The sequence below is a fragment of the Amblyomma maculatum genome, chromosome 6 (genome assembly GCF_055883805.1).
Source record: "Amblyomma maculatum isolate TAMU_Amacu chromosome 6, ASM5588380v1, whole genome shotgun sequence".
Lineage (NCBI taxonomy): Eukaryota > Metazoa > Arthropoda > Arachnida > Ixodida > Ixodidae > Amblyomma > Amblyomma maculatum.
Window position 1 is genome coordinate 132,514,848 of NC_139349.1, and position 17,083 is coordinate 132,531,930.

The 17,083-nt window shown below is 47.4% G+C and overlaps 1 protein-coding gene across 1 annotated transcript in view; it reads right to left on the reverse strand.

The window, feature by feature from the left end:
* The window catches only part of LOC146186779 (uncharacterized), an 80,482-nt gene that overhangs the window by 47,826 nt on the left and 15,573 nt on the right, over positions 1–17,083 (reverse strand). Inside the window, exon 4 of the mRNA XM_084608114.1 lies at positions 13,396–14,231. Within this exon, the coding sequence (XP_084464240.1) occupies positions 13,396–14,231 (836 nt within the window). The remainder of the gene's footprint in view (positions 1–13,395; positions 14,232–17,083) is intronic.

A 17,083-nucleotide genomic window follows, 5' to 3' on the forward strand; every position in this document is an offset into this window, starting at 1 on the left:
AGTGCTTGCGACGTAGTGAAAGGTCAGGCAGATCTAATGTTGTTTTCATGGAAGTTACGCTAGAATGACGTGAATAATTAGAGAGGATAAAGCGTGCTGCCCGGTTCTGAATGCTTTCAAGTGAAATAATGAGATTGGAGTGAGCGGGGTCCCATATGGCACATGCATATTCTAATTTTGGATGGACGAGCGCTTTGAACGTGGTAAGCTTTAGTGAGGTGGGAGCGGATGCAAAGTTAGTCTTAGATAACCTAATGTTCGGTTAGCATTGTTAGTGATGTATTCAACATGCATGTTCCATGAAAGATTGCTAGTAATATGCAGGCCAAGATACTTATAAGAGTTAACGACTGACAGGACAGTAGTATTAATAGAATAGGGGGCGGATCAGGAGGGGTAGAGCGACAGAAGACACACACACATTTGCATTTATTTGTGTTAAGCTTCATTTGCCATTTGTTACACCAATTTGATACACTAACCAGATCATCTTGAAGCTTACTGGAATCATTAAGGTTAGTTATTTTGTGGTAGATGACGCAGTCGTCCGAGGAACAATCTAATGATTGAGTTAGAGAAACAGTCAGGAAGGTTATTAATGTAGATGAGAAAAAGCAGAGGCCCCAGTACCGATCCTTGCGGTACACCGGTAGTAACTGAGCAAGGTCGAGAGGTATAATCATTAGCGGTTACGTACTGGGTCCTGTTAGAAAGAAAATCCTTAATCCATGCAAATACGTTCGGGTCAATATTAAGAAGGGAAAGTTTGAAAATAAGTAAATCATGAGAAACAGAATCGAAAGCTCGCGAGAAGTCCAGAAATACACAGTCAGTGTCAAGTTGCTGGTCTACACTAATAAACAAGTCTTTAGTAAAAGACAAGAGTTGGGTTTCGCAGGAAAATAATTTTCTAAATCCATGTTATGCGTTGTTAAAGAAGAAATTCGTCTCAAGAAAATTAATGAGGTGTGAATAAATTATGTGCTCTAATATTTTACTTGGAATTCATGTCAATGAAATTGGTCGATAATTATTGGAGGAATAAGTGTCACCGAATTTATGAACCGGAACCACATTTCCCACCTTCCAGTCTTTAATTGGGCAGGGTAGAAAGCTGTAAGGACTGATCAAAAGTCTTTGATAAAATAACACTTGAAAACACTTCAGTACACTTTAGCATTTTTGAATTAATGAAGTCGGGACCACATGATGAAGAAAATTTTTGATTTCTGATAAGTTTGCCGATGCCAACCCAGTCAAGATAGATAGGATCCATAGGCGGAAATCTTGGAGACGATAACAGTGGTAAATATGGCTGTACTGATCACTGACAAAATGACGAGAAGGTATTATTCAGAATTTCGCAGCGCTCGTGAGTTGGAACTGGCACGTCTGATTGAATTAATTGAAGAAAATTCTTTTTAGTACCTGCAACAATAGAACAAAACTTCCGTGAGTTAGAAACCAGAAACGATGGCAGAGTGGTATTTAGGAATGTGTTTCTGGCACTAGCTACTACCGAACAATATTCACTGGCAACGCGGTGATACTGCGGCACAGAGCCCGTTTATACCACAGAAAAAGTGTTTCATGCCGTATTGTTAGCGAATGTGCGCTCCCGGGAGGGGAACTGAGCACGTACAACCGGCCTGCAATATATTCCGCCAGATGGTCGTCCTGTTCTTGCAGCACAATTATATCCTCATTAATCTATTTATTTTGTAGGACGGATAGTTGTAATTGCAAAACGCGAAGCTGACAAAGACGACAAAGTAGCGAAGACGAATAAGCTCGAGCCCGCTCTGAGAAGCGCCTTCTTTGCAGCATCAACGTGTCAGTAAAGTTATTGTAGGGCAAACTGTTTAAACCGGCTCATTACACTGATGCGCACAAGATCAGAAGGCGTATGCATGACAGTAGCGTCAGCGAGGGCGGTACACGTCACAGGCACAAGGATAGACGAGAAAGCAGGGACGTCGGTGTCGTCGGCGGCGAGGATAGGCGCGGCGGTAGCAGGAGTTATACTTCCACGATAGTGTCACAAAGTGGCAACAAATCAATGTGAGCACGTATGAAGTCGATGGTGGCGTGATGTTTAGACAAAAAGTCCCATTCGAGAATTACTTCGTGAGAGGAGCGGGCGAGAACAATAAATTCAATGTTGTAAGAGATGCCTTGTATGATGAGCCGGGCGGTGCACGCAGCAAGGGGTCGAATCTGTTCGGGGCTAGCTGTTCGTAGAGAAATATCTGGGAGTGTCGTCGTCACTTTGTGAAGTATTCGGCACAGGTTGTGACTAATCACGGACAGCGCAGTGCCAGTGTCAACAAGGACATCAACAGGAACACCTTCGACGAAAACTTCAACAATATTGACAGAGATTGACACAGTTACTGAGGGCGTAGTTCTTGCCTGCGGAAATGCGGCGCCTAGTTTTCCGTCAGAAGGGGTGGCGAACATAGGGTCATAGGAGAGTGGTGCTGATGACAAGGAGGCAGCGACCGGTGTGCGTACGAGTCGGAACGAGTTGGAAAGTGAGGCGAAGACGGACGACGCCATACTGGGTCGGAGACGGGTACGTGGTTTTTTTGTAGCGGGCCCGTAGGTGTAAGGATGGGATAGGCGTGCACACCACCGGGCCACATGGCCAGCTACACCTCAGTCGTAGCAAATGGGGCGGTTATCTTGGGTGCGCCACGGATTCATAGTGCGCGGACCGTTGCGAGGACGACGAGCAGGCTGAGCAGGTGGGCCCTGAGGCACTAGCGGCCGCCTATAGTAATGTTGGGGCTCGGGGTAGCTATGTAGGCATAGCGGGTGAAAGCGGTGACCTGCTCGCAATTTCGGCAAAAGTCAGTGGAGTGGCTACCACAGGCGATGGGTTGACGGGTGGGAGGATCTCAGCAACCTGCTCCTAGATGACACGTTGTATAGGGGACCACGAGATTGTGGGGCAGGATGGCAGGTAATTCCAAAAATAACTGACGAACCATCTGTTCCCGTACAAACTGCTGAATTTGCTGGAGAAGTGTTGCGCAATCTTGGGGCGAGGTGGGAAGATCCAGAGCTGAAACGGCGCCTTCCGAGCAATCGCTATGGCGCGTCACGAGACGCTGTTTTCGGAGCTCCTCATAACTCTGAAACCAAGAGATGGCGTCAGAAACGGTTTGGGGATACATGGCGGTGAACATCAGAAATTCGTCATTGTCAATCTCCTTGAGAAAATGCTTGACCTTGCCTTCCTCATCCATCGATGTATTAAGGCGTTTACCGAGATCGAAAACATCCTCATTGTAGGTGGTAATGTTCCCGCCTTTTTGCTGAACCCGAGAACTCAAGCGTTGTTCGGCGCGAAGTTTCCGAACAGCGGGACGACCGAAAACCTCGGTTATGTTAGTTTCGACTTTTGAGGGCCGCCCAGGTAGAAATATCAACTTCTTTGTTTCGGAACGTCACAAATTTGTGACGTCAGTCAAATAGATGACGTTGATGAGTTTAACGCTGCCATCCCACTTATTAGGCACTCACTCGTTTGTAGGAGGTCAGCCAGTCCTCCACGTCTGTGTCATCCGTGGCACTGAAGATGGGTGGATCTCGCTTCCGAGCTGCCCCTGAACAGATGATAGTGTTGGGAGCAAGCGGGCCAGGTTGAGCCGTAGTGTCAGTCATAGTGGTAGAGCCGGTTATGGTGCGACTACGGTCTCCAGGATGAAAAAAGGCAGTACCTCCACCAAGTCCAATGAGGCGGATTCAGTTCGCACTACAATAGATTTACTGACACATTACTGCTTCCAAAACCGGCGTTCTTCAGAGTGAGCGCGAGCTTCTTTTTTCTTCGCAACTTTGTCGTCTCTGTCATATTTGCCTTTTGCTCTTTTCGCAATTCCAGCTGTCCGTCCTGCTATTTATTATTACAAATACCTACAGCGCCCGTTGGCCGTTATCGTATAGGTAGATTAATTAAATCACAAAATGGGTCAATAAGAAAAGAGTCAAACGGCGACAGCAAATTTGTTATACCATTAAAACACAATAAACTCCTGTCTTGATTATGGGGGATGACAACGCATTTAGTACAAAGCGTGAAACCGTACACCTGAAGTATCGTGTAAAAAATTAATGTAGAGTCCTCTATGGCAGAAGGGAAATTGGGTTCACACAGAAGACACGAGAGCATAATAATACAAGCGCATCTTTACTGTGCTTCAGGAATAACGCACAGCTTAGCTGCCTAACCGCTAAGTGCTATTAGAAGTCGAATAGGGCGTACATTTTTCTCAGTAATAGGTTTTGCTAAATCTTCGAAAAAAATGTGGCACTATGAGTGCCTATTCAAGTTGGTTGCTTTTTAAAGCGAAAATCTTTTTTTTATATGGCTCATTAGCAACGAAACCCGAAATCATGGCGAGAGATGGACCCCGGAAACCCTCCCACTGTCAAGCAGGGCCGTGACGTCACCACACAAATACCAATAGGCAAATGGCCAAATAAGAGACAGAATATTGGCCCACGTGACGTTACAAATAAAAAGTAGTCGACGCCAACATTTTCAGGAAGCTTCAAGCAAAATAAAATAATGGAGCTGAAGAGCAAACTGTTCATTTGGATAGGCAGAAATCGAACCAGGCCTTTCCACATGTGACAGGGTCTCATTGCTTACAGTCCACGAAGGTTGCGTTTTAAAATGTGGTGTTTAATACAACGTAACAATGTTCTATATGCACGTGCTATTTACGAACCCTTCAGTAAGTGGTATTGAAATGAGCTCACTAACGAGCACTTCAAGGCAGCAATTACTGGAAGGGTGGCATGGCAGAGCATACCCCTCTTGCACTACGTCCGTCAGATTGCACAGTTTTTCGAAGTGAAGGATCATTTGGCTGAAATGTAATTTTGCAGAAAGAATATTTTTACAATTTCTTTCCATCGCGAGAGTCTTCCATATAAGCTGAGTAGGTAAATGAGAACAGGTTCAGGAATGTTTCGACATATGAAACCGCAGTAAGGCACCGTACTTAAAAATTTATACAGACTACGCTATGTGCCTCTCAACAGCCCTTAGCAGATTACGCTTGGCTAGGACACACCGTTTGTTTTAAACCTTTAGCTACATTTAATTAGCACACCTGGTATATATCTAATATAATACGGCTGATCAGTGCACGATGCAGTCAGTAGTGATTATCAGTGATAATGAGAAACAAAAAGGTAGCGTCAATAAAAACACAAGCAAACCAAAAATCCTGACGAGCTCGACATTCATGTTTTCGCCTTCAGTGCACATAAGTAGTCTTAGGTGGCCTCCTCAACTTCTCTAAAGCGGGATTCTGCTCGAAGGCGCCAAATAGGGAGCATCCGAGTTTCTCGTGCATTATACCATTAAATTATTTGAAATTTCGTTTTAAACAACTATTGTGCGTGGCATGTATTTAACTAGATATACGTCGAAACCTACTTGAGGACAACGCAGAGGGATATGGAAACATGGTAGGTGTAACGTTAAGACATAGGAAGCGCGCAGAGTGAGTCAGAGAAATAACTCAAGTCAATGACAGGACATCCTAGTGAAAATCAAGAAAAAGAAATGGACATGGGCAGGACATGTAATACGTAGAGAGGATAACCGATGATCGCTTAGGGTAACAATTTGGATCCCAAGAAAAGGAAAGCATAGCAGGGGTCGGCATAATGTTAGGTGGGAAGATGAGATTAAAGGGACACTAAAGACAGCCAAAGATAGTATGAAAATCTAATAAACTACATTTGGTGACACTGTCGCCGCATATCCGGCAGCAAAAAATCGAATAATTGCTGAGATATTGCGATAAGAAGTTGAGGTTTTTTCTTGTTTCCGCCGGTCGAATTCAAACTGTGGCCTCCAACTACGTAGTTGGAGTTGAGTGACGCACACTATGACGTAACCGGAGACTCCGTGATAGCTAGCGTGCCGGCGAGGCCCGCGGCGTCGCATCCCTCAAGGGCCAACTTGGCAACAGCGTACTCGCAATGACGGCCTCAGCCGAAATAAATAAAACGATGAAGAGAGTAATTTACCGAGCGATGGGCCCATAAAGGAAGAAAAAAAAAATGTAGAGCGCTTGTAATGCACAATACTTTACATGTTTCTCAAGCTTTTGCGCTCCTTCTTGCATTGTGTATAAACAAACCGAGCCCTCGGTCATCGCAACGCTTCCTGACATGTTTACATACAAATAAGATTTAGTTACCAGCAAAATAGTGCCCTCGCTGCTGCGCTTGTCAGTTTTGAAGCTTCGTCGCACTTTTTTCCTTCAAGGTTTGTGCTACAGCTCCGTGTTCAGCGAAAATTACGCCCGAGGTAGCAGAACATGACCGAAGTGCCGGCGCCACTACATTTGCCAGCGCTGTGAAATTCCACATGTTAAAATGGATCCAGTGCACAATATAGTGCGCATAGGCATTCAGAACATTAGTTGCAAGACGTGAGAGCAGGCAGCATGCGCCGATGATCAAGAAGTTGTAATTTTTAAACCAGCAGCAGAAACACTTTATTGTAAATGGGGCCATGACATAAAAACTAGAAATATCTCCAAGGTTCTTGTGGCGCGACGTAGCCGAGCGGTTAGCGCCGAACGTTACGAAGCAAGCAGTAGCGAGTTCGAGTCTTACCGCTTCTGGCATTTTTTTTTTTGTTTTTTTACAAATCGATTTTTTTTAACCTTTTGTAATGTATTTTTGGTGCTTCGTTATTTTTAGGTTTTACTTTTTACCCGAGGCCCTTTTTTTCGCCGGGCGACGAGCGCAATATATCGACGCTCTCCTTGGTATGAGCGGCAAGTATGCCCCTTTTGTTTACGACGCCTGCAAATAGCACGTTGAAGGTCTTGTTGACGCAGTATATGTTGGTCAGATGTGCCATGATTTAGAGAAAAATTGAATGATAATGCGTTTTTCCTTCGGTCTTGGCATATGTATGCTTTTCGTGGCGTACGTAGCTGCAGTCAAGCGGTCAGGTCGCAGTCGAAGCGGCAACGGCGGCGATATGTTGGCGCAGAAGTGTGAACGAAGGAGTGTGTCGGCGGTAGCGGATTTCGCTCGCTCGTGCCTCCGAATGCTCAAATGGGAACCATCAAGGCGCATCTGCTGTTCCAAGCTCGTAATTCAGGCGCTGCAGGTTCAAACAAACTATCCGAGTGCGCACGAAATGCCTGAGCCGAAACATAACCAAAACTGAAGTGGGCGCCTGTGGCGCCTCCAAGTATATTTTTGTATTTGCCTTGCAACGTTTACGTTGTCTTTTCGCCGTCGTTTACGTATGATAAAAGCGTGTTATCATGTTTGAGAAAAAACGTACTACTGCATTCAAACATACAACGTAATTAGCATTTGTCAGCCTCCGGGATCCCTAGCGCGTCACGTGATTTGTAGTTGCGAGCATCGGCCGTTTGGCTGTGGTGGCGATACCTGTATTTCTGTTATTCTTCTTTACTACCTTATAACAGCTCTGTTTTCGGTAAGAGTGGTCTTTTTGTAATCAGGAACTGGCATTCTATCGATGCAAACCGACTTCCTTTCTCTCTTTAGTGTCCCTTTAAGAACTTTGCAGGGGTAAAGCGGACGCAGCTAGTACAGGATCGGGTTATTCGGAAGAGTATGGAAGAGGCCTTCGCCCTGCAGTGGGCATAGTCCGGCTGCTGATGATGACGGCGAAATATGCTGTTGAATATGCAAGTGCAGAAAACAAACAGGAATGAACTGATATTTTAATAAGAGTTGAACCCATATGGCGCCATATCATTTTGTACACATTAATAAGGAGTGTAACATTAGGGAAGGGCATTTGCATTAACGTCGACAAGCATATCTGCTCCGCTACATCGTGAGCCTGAAGTGACACGCACTGGCGTATCCTTTCTTTAATGTCGCGATTTTCGTCATCGGGGCGCTCGTGATCGAAATGAGAGGCAAGAAATTCGATCTCCGAACGCGTGCTGCAGCATCTGCGGCACGAGCGATGACTGCTCTGATCGTAGGATCCAGTGCTTGAATGACACACCTCATTAGAGAAATCCATGACGACATCGAAGGGTGTGGTTTTACCTATGAAATGTCATACAATGGTGAAATCATTAAAGAGGAACAGAGTGGCTTCGGGCCCTCATACCATGACGTCACCATAAAAAAAACGCACAAAAAACAGTGTGGCTTCGACTGCCTCTACGTTTATTTGGCCCACAGGGATCTCAACAGTGCGGCCACTGTCCCCAGAAACGTGGGTTGGACAGGCATACACTAAGTCGATAGATAATATGCGTGATTTATGCTGTCTAAACAATGCATTCCTTTCTTCGTCTCCTTCATCCCTTCCATCTCGGTAGCGCTGAGTTGCCTCCCTAAATGACGCAGTTATCATTGCTTTAACTTCTTGACATGCCTTTCTTGCTTCATTTACGTTGACGAAACTCCACACAAGCGGAGGTTACGTTCCTAAACTGATGTATTGTGGCACCTTCGGGAAAGCGAGAAGTGTCACTCACTTGCTTTCCAATGACGTGCCCCCTTCCCGCGGCGCGTACCGTGGAACAAAGATGCGCGTTAGGTTTGGCGGCATTCTTATATTAGAACGCGACGCGGTATCTCTCAATGCTAAATGAAGCAACATGGTGACCCTTGCGGGGCACAGTCTAAGTATGGTTACATTCGCTTGCTGTCCAATTTTCGTGTATCTGCGTCGCTCGACCACACTTCCTTGTAGCTCGCCCTCTTAACAGGCGCGAGCGTTATTAACGAGTACTTCGTCATTCGTCCTGCCTTCTCTTTGTCTTTACTACTTCCCTTAAGCTTTGTCTTTCTCGGAGTGTTCCGGGGTTCCTACGGCCTTTCCATTCGAGCTGAGCTGAAAATAATTGGGACCCGTCAACGCGTGAGTGCTCCAGCGGAACCTGAACTCGTTGATTGGGGAATGAATAGGAACGTGGAGGCCCCTCCCCGTGGGCGGTAAGAGCAGTAGGTGGTCGGGCCTGCAGCCTTGATTTCGCATTCTCTCCTTTTCTTTTTCTTTCTTTTTTTTTTTTTGCGTGCGAGCCTTTTTGTTCGGCGCATGCCGGATTTAATCGAAGCACTGGCATAAATAAATTAATATTGATGGACTCTTCGTCCGGCGCTGAGCCGGCGAAAGAGAAATTGTTTCACGCTGCTTCTGCTGGGACAAAAGGAATAAAGAGTAGCCACAGACATCGCAGGGCTTTGAGCCGTGCTCTTCCGCACGTGCGGCGCGCTGAAAGGGAGCGCATAACTGGCTTCCTGCATAGACATTGAGTCAATTGTCACTGCCTCACTGACGAGACATTGCGGTGCACGGTAGACTTGACCGTAGGTCGGGCTCATGAGTAATCAGGCTGGCTTTTAACCGGTCATCATTCTCTCTTCATTGTTCAGTGGCCGTTCAATAGTTAACTGCCCCGTTTCATCAGGTAAATCTAGCCCTTGACCACGAAGGCCCTTAGTCCTTCCTTGCATCTGGCGGACAACTGAGTCATTTACGTCAGTGTGGTTTGGGACCCTTTCGCCTCCATCTGATCTAATAAGCCTATGCATAGCTTGACAATGTGCAGAGACAGCTTGACAATATGCGTGAAGAAGATTAGACAATGGACGTCGGCAGGACATCGTAGTGTGTGTGTGGGGGGGGGGGGGGAACTTACCACCTTTGCCCCTCCCTGCCGACTAACATGAATTATACCACCCGGTATAGTGCCGAACTCGAAAACATAGTACAAAGGAGCACTCGAGGCCAAACTTGCTCCTCTTTGCCGAATAATATTCCCTAATTACAGTGTGCACTCCCGTGAAGCTTCTTACTACCCAAGTGAGATTTGATGTTCGTCCATCGAGCTTCCCATTAAGTTGCTTTACGTGACAACCTTCTGTCGCATTGAAGCAGCCTGACCTCTCACTTTCTGCGCTTCACGACCCTATTTTCACTATTTCTTCAGGCGGAATTTTGTGTTTCTTTTACTCTTCATTTCATTCGGCCCAGTAGGGTCATACCTGATACCGGTGGTGTAAGCCATAGAGATTGCGTTATGCTGCAGTTGTCTAATCATAAACGCGTACGTCATCCAAGTGAACTCTACGAATGGGCCACATACTCGTGCCGCACTGGTGGCCAGTGCCGACGAATGACGTAACGCGAGGAAGCATTTGACCCGACTCACCAGTATTTCGGACGTTAATCTGGTCCTAACTCCTAAGACACGGAGAGGCACGATTCCTATAACAAGGCCGATCGGATCCGTTGGCAGCAGGGCTACTGCCGGCGATGCGGCGACCATCCCACCTGCGCCTGTGATTTGCTTCCTACCTAAAGTATTTGGGCTTAATGAAACGAAAATGATATGACGAATTACAAAAACTGGTTCATTATCATGCTTACCAAGCAGGAGTTTCTACTTGGTTTCAGTGCTCAATAAGCTAAGCAAATAATTTATCATAATTAAAGAAATGTTTCTTTGACCTTTTACGAGGAGCGCGAAGCTACGAATAACATATTCAAATCAGGCTTTCTTGTGCCGAGAAAAATGGGGTTAAATTTACGTAAACTAGCATGTGAACTGCGGAATTCACTCGGAAGAAAACTGCGCCAATTTGCCCCTCTATTGTTTGATTTTATTAGTGCTGTTGTTCAGAGGGATGCTATAACATTAAGCATTTTCGTGCTAGATGAGGTATCATCGACCTCGGAAACGAAAACGACGTTTTTTTACACGTCAGCCACCCAGGGCATTTTAGAAAATCTTCGGAAACAAAGTACACCTAGAGGGGTTCTTATAATGTCACGTTACGCGTCTCTTGTAAACAAAGTTGTATCGCGCAAGCAGTGACCGGAAGTGCGCATCATCAAGTGGGGAGAAAAAAAAATTGCATTTTCTTGAAAGCACGCATCAATCATCTGGTTCCTGTCCTCGTTCTCCGTCGCACTCTCGCTCTCTCTTCCATTCAAGCACCAGCATACACACCCATTCCAGTGCCTCTTCAGACGAAAGAGGGTTTCGCACAAGCATCTGGCCGACATTCCAACACAAAGAACCGTTCTTTTGCCTCCGTCCAACAGCAGCGCACGCTGCTGGGCCGACGCAGGATGAAACATCTGTCTAGCCACGCACGCGTGGCGGGTAAGCAAACAACTCGAAACAAATGCACTACGGTGGTGGAACCGTGTGCGCCACTCATGACGCTCCCGACTTGGGTACATATATGCGCAACTTGAGTGGTGCTGTACGCTTCAGTGCAACCGGTGTTCAGGAAGCCATTGTTATGTTCCCCGGTGCATTGCAGACCCGAACCGTGTCCAATCGTTTTGCATTCACGTTTAGCGTGAGCTGGAACCCTGGTTAGGGGCATAAGAAATTATTTACGAGCGAAGTTAGCGATGCACGATGTGCCTCTCTGCGGTGAGGAAGAAGCCTCCGTGCAGTGCTCCAGCTTACTTAGCAGTACGTATCAGCGCTACAACAGCAAGCCGCTTTACATTCAGTCCACCACATTGCACATAACACTGAGTGCGACTGTATGCATCGCTTAGCTGCAGTGGCATAAAAATTTCGGATGATTGAGCAGGCATGAACTCAATAAAACGGTTCTGGTCCGTATTGCCATGATCACAGCTGAGATTAGAACATGGCTAAGTGCGCTCACCAAGACTGAAATATGTGACTAGTGCTAGCAAGCGGATATATGCACTCAAATTAATGTATCGTGCTCTAAGTCTATTCAAAAAGATATAAGTAATAATAGAGGTTCGCGGGGAGAATTCAAAGTGAAAGTTGAACAATTAAAGGGGTCGCCTAGTTCGTTTTGCGTGCATGGCGGAAAAATGAACTGTGCACGGAAACGCGGCACATCCCGAGGTGTATATGCACAAGGAAGCTTATTTTAGCAGATTAATGAACACAGAGCTTAGAAAAACCTCAGCAAATGTTTGCATTCTTATCTCTTCGAACGTGCACATGCTTGCAACACTATTGTAAATGACAAGAAAATGACCTATCCCACAGTCTACCTACAGAGACAGGGCTTTATTTGAAGGCAGGTGAGATTATATATGTGTCTCTTGGGGTTTTGCACGGGTCAAGTGCTCAAAATTTTAAGACTCTATAAGCGTGAAGCTACTCGCCAACTAAGTGAATGGCGTAAGGAACTTCATAAAAACCACAACACTGACACTCTTGTGACCTTGGCCATCATCAGTTGAAGCGATTGATTACCCAGGAATCAATCTGCATGCTCAAAGATCAGTCTTTTTCGTTTTGAGATGCCATGCAGCAGTAGCTTTAGAAATGCTAAAGCAAAAGCGCTAGCAATTTCACTTTCGACACATGAAACGCGTTCAAATGCGGAAGTGTCAAACTGCAGTAACAGCATACCACCAGAAGCCCATGTCATGTGCACTGCAGCTGGTTTTCCCTCTACATAATTCTTTGCCCTAGAAGCCATTAATCACAAACTCCACCTTATCGTTATTTATATTTTTATCCCTACCTCGAAAGCTTGCACATAAGATTAACTTGGCCATGTATTTCATTTCATTCACTTATCTGCGGCTGCGTATGCGGTAGTACTTTCAGGTTCGCGTACCGTAATCCGTTCGATATATGTTCAATATCCCGCATTGGCAGATAACTATACGACGTGCTTTGGCATGCGGGCGGCTAAAGGTTTCATGCAGTACATGCAGTACTGCGTCACTTCGTCAATTTGCCTCTTTCCGACTACCGCGCTTGAATACTCTGTTCTAAAGTACCCGCGAAAATATGCCATATATTCTTCTGCGCCATTAGTACAACGTAACTTCTTTGTACCCTATCAAAACTTGTAGTATGACCACAGCTGCTCATTTGTTCTTAGAGTTTGGAGCTCTGATTCCCAATCTGTAACCGAAGAGTTAGTCAATCGAAATGACAACTCCTTCAGTTGATGCTGATCGAATATTACGATCTGCTAACCGCAGAAGAGGGTCCCAGCTTCCCACACTCCTTTCTTACGATTTCCCTCTGCTTATGCCTTCGCTGGTAACGTGTAATGTGTCGTCAGACAATGACGTTCATTTTCATGTTCAGTGCGTTTAAACTTACACGCTGCTTTATCGGAGGTCAATTGTCAGGACATGTGAGAGGTTAGCGAATATTGCTCGCTTGTTTTACTTTTCTTTCTATACAGTCGCACTAAGCAGTGGCAATATACGCGTACGCCGCCTATGCTCTATTCTGGATCGCTAACGTCGATTCAGCGCAAAGCGCCAGCAAGTGGACGCGGCAACGACACCGTTAGGAACCAAGCAAAAATTAGCGGAATGCTCACACAGCTCCACAGGAGCCGATAGTGTGTGTTCCTTTGGGCCAAGAAAGTCGCGCTTACCAGTGGCGATGCTGTAGGAATTTGGGTACGGGCTGGATGGGAACACCGGCAGCACGTACTCGGCGTGGATGCCATTCTGTGCCACGCGGGCGAATCCCTGGTGCACGTCGTGATCGATGTAGTCGGCTCTCACACCCTGCACCAGAATCACCAGCAATTTGGGACGCGGCTGCTGGTGCTCGTCCCCTCCATCCGGCGACCGGTGACTCCGCGGCTGGTGACTGTCACCGGTGGCCAACGCCGCCGCTGCGTGAACGTCGGTGGTACCGGCTATCGCCAGCCACCACAGGATCCACCAGCACAGGGCGGTGCGCATCGTAGTTCCGAGCAGCGGCACTGAACGCGCGATCGATAGCCCGTGCTGCTGCGATGCGGGACGTCTCGCCATGCTGGTGCTGCGCGCCTCGTCTGTCCGGCTGCGGAGAAGTGTGCGCGCGCCCCTGCTTGCTTGGTCGCCGCTCCGCACTCCTTCTCCCCTCTCTCTCTCCCGCTGCTCCAGAGGAGCGAGCGTCTCCAGTAGTTTCGGCGGCCGTCCCGTTCCCGGCGTCGCTCGCCCGTCGGCGCCCGTCCACCGCTCGCGAAGCCAGCGTCCCGCGCCGATCCCAAACTGCGCATTCGCTCCTCTTCCCCGCCTTCCTGAGGCCTCTTTAATGCGCCCCTCTTTCTGCCCCTTTCTTCCGACATCTTCCCTTATCTCTCTCTCCCTATTTTCTAGGGATAGAGGGGAGCATCCTTCCCCGCAGCACTTCTCGCTCCCCGCTCGCTTTCCTTTGCTCCCATTTTCCTCCCCCAAAACCCTCCTCGTCTCCACCGAATCCTTTTCTGCTTCTACGATCCTTCTAACGCGTTTTCAGAAATCAAGGTTGACAACAAGGGCTGCAGCTTGGCTTCCCACATCATATCGGTGCATGATCCTATCGCTTTGCTCTCTACAAAAAACAGCTTTTCCATATATCTTCGCCCCGAAATGCTGTCGCCATTGCTCCGTCTCCTTTCTGTACATCCCCTGTCTTTCTGGACGTCGGTACATGAATCCTTCGACGCAGTTTCGCACACCACTCGCCTCTCGCTCCTGTTTTTTTCCTCTCCTCGTTCAAGCTGCCATTCGTTCTCAGTCTCGAAGCTCCTTTCGGCGGGCGAGGGTCTTAGGATGAAAGGAGCCGGAGGAGAAAGGGCTCAAGAAGAGAAGAACGCCGAATAGCTCTTTCTCTTCTCATCGCCAAAAGCATGGAGAGAGAAACGGAGAGACAAGCCGCGGCCTCGCCGAACCGGGGCACGAACATTGCCCGACGGCTGGTTGCCTCGTCCAAGGAAGAAAGTGCGCGTTTCGGGATTGCGGGACAGAGAGTAAGGATGCTGAGGTCTAAAGAAACAGAGGGAAGCGCGGGATATCTCCCACCACTCGGACAGCCCTCGCGATTCGGACACAGTTAAGGATGAGCTCGGGAGAGGGAGGCTGGAGGTCCCGCAGAGCTGCGCTCATGGTGGATGCGAGCGACTTTTGTTCGCAGATGCTTTTATTCGTCTATTTTGCGGCCGCATCTGTTCTTCCTCGCGACGATTTCCTTTGTGTCCCAATGGTTCCTCCCGTGTCCCATTTATACGAGACTGCGAGGCCGCTGATGTATCTCGGCCCTCCCCCCTCTGCGCCTTCCCGGAATTCTTTCAATTGTGTGTGTGTGTGTGTGTGTGTGTGTGTGTGTGTGTGTGTGTGTGTGTGTGTGTGTGTGTGTGTGTGTGTGTGTGTGTGTGTGTGTGTGTGTGTGTGTGTGTGTGTGTGTGTGTGTGTGTGTGTGTGTGTGTGTGTGTGTGTGTGTGTGTGTGTGTGTGTGTGTGTGTGTGTGTGTGTGTGTGTGTGTGTGTGTGTGTGTGTGTGTGTGTGTGTGTGTGTGTGTGTGTGTGTGTGTGTGTGTGTGTGTGTGTGTGTGTGTGTGTGTGTGTGTGTGTGTGTGTGTGTGTGTGTGTGTGTGTGTGTGTGTGTGTGTGTGTGTGTGTGTGTGTGTGTGTGTGTGTGTGTGTGTGTGTGTGTGTGTGTGTGTGTGTGTGTGTGTGTGTGTGTGTGTGTGTGTGTGTGTGTGTGTGTGTGTGTGTGTGTGTGTGTGTGTGTGTGTGTGTGTGTGTGTGTGTGTGTGTGTGTGTGTGTGTGTGTGTGTGTGTGTGTGTGTGTGTGTGTGTGTGTGTGTGTGTGTGTGTGTGTGTGTGTGTGTGTGTGTGTGTGTGTGTGTGTGTGTGTGTGTGTGTGTGTGTGTGTGTGTGTGTGTGTGTGTGTGTGTGTGTGTGTGTGTGTGTGTGTGTGTGTGTGTGTGTGTGTGTGTGTGTGTGTGTGTGTGTGTGTGTGTGTGTGTGTGTGTGTGTGTGTGTGTGTGTGTGTGTGTGTGTGTGTGTGTGTGTGTGTGTGTGTGTGTGTGTGTGTGTGTGTGTGTGTGTGTGTGTGTGTGTGTGTGTGTGTGTGTGTGTGTGTGTGTGTGTGTGTGTGTGTGTGTGTGTGTGTGTGTGTGTGTGTGTGTGTGTGTGTGTGTGTGTGTGTGTGTGTGTGTGTGTGTGTGTGTGTGTGTGTGTGTGTGTGTGTGTGTGTGTGTGTGTGTGTGTGTGTGTGTGTGTGTGTGTGTGTGTGTGTGTGTGTGTGTGTGTGTGTGTGTGTGTGTGTGTGTGTGTGTGTGTGTGTGTGTGTGTGTGTGTGTGTGTGTGTGTGTGTGTGTGTGTGTGTGTGTGTGTGTGTGTGTGTGTGTGTGTGTGTGTGTGTGTGTGTGTGTGTGTGTGTGTGTGTGTGTGTGTGTGTGTGTGTGTGTGTGTGTGTGTGTGTGTGTGTGTGTGTGTGTGTGTGTGTGTGTGTGTGTGTGTGTGTGTGTGTGTGTGTGTGTGTGTGTGTGTGTGTGTGTGTGTGTGTGTGTGTGTGTGTGTGTGTGTGTGTGTGTGTGTGTGTGTGTGTGTGTGTGTGTGTGTGTGTGTGTGTGTGTGTGTGTGTGTGTGTGTGTGTGTGTGTGTGTGTGTGTGTGTGTGTGTGTGTGTGTGTGTGTGTGTGTGTGTGTGTGTGTGTGTGTGTGTGTGTGTGTGTGTGTGTGTGTGTGTGTGTGTGTGTGTGTGTGTGTGTGTGTGTGTGTGTGTGTGTGTGTGTGTGTGTGTGTGTGTGTGTGTGTGTGTGTGTGTGTGTGTGTGTGTGTGTGTGTGTGTCCCTCGCTATTCCCTGTTCTCGCATTCGGTCAGCGTCTTGCTTTCAATTTATGTACGGAAAACTGCACATGTTACTCCATTGTTCTTTGCTTCTGGGCTTTTTCTTTTCTTTTTTTCGTCGCGACAGGCGCTCACTGTGAAACTGTTCAGTTGACGGGCGCTTCTTCCTCTGGTCGGCTCAGCATGTATTATCCTTTTCTGAAATGGCGACTCGTTGGCTCTGCTTCGGAGGAACAAGCATTGAAAAAATAGAGTAGAAACCAAGTCCTCTATTTGGGTCGAGGCATGACATCTCAAGAGCCATTAAAAAAAATGTGCACTGACCGGAGATTGAAAGGCACTGAATTTCTTGGAGGGTGGACAGCTTTTTAGGCTTTAAACGCAGGCGTCTACTCAAAGCAACGCAAAATAGTAGTCGGTTGAAAACGATTCAGTAGAAACAGTGACTGCGTATTACTTAGTTTTAATTTTTTTCTCACCTTAGCTATATTTTATTTTCAGGCCTGTGGCCTAATGG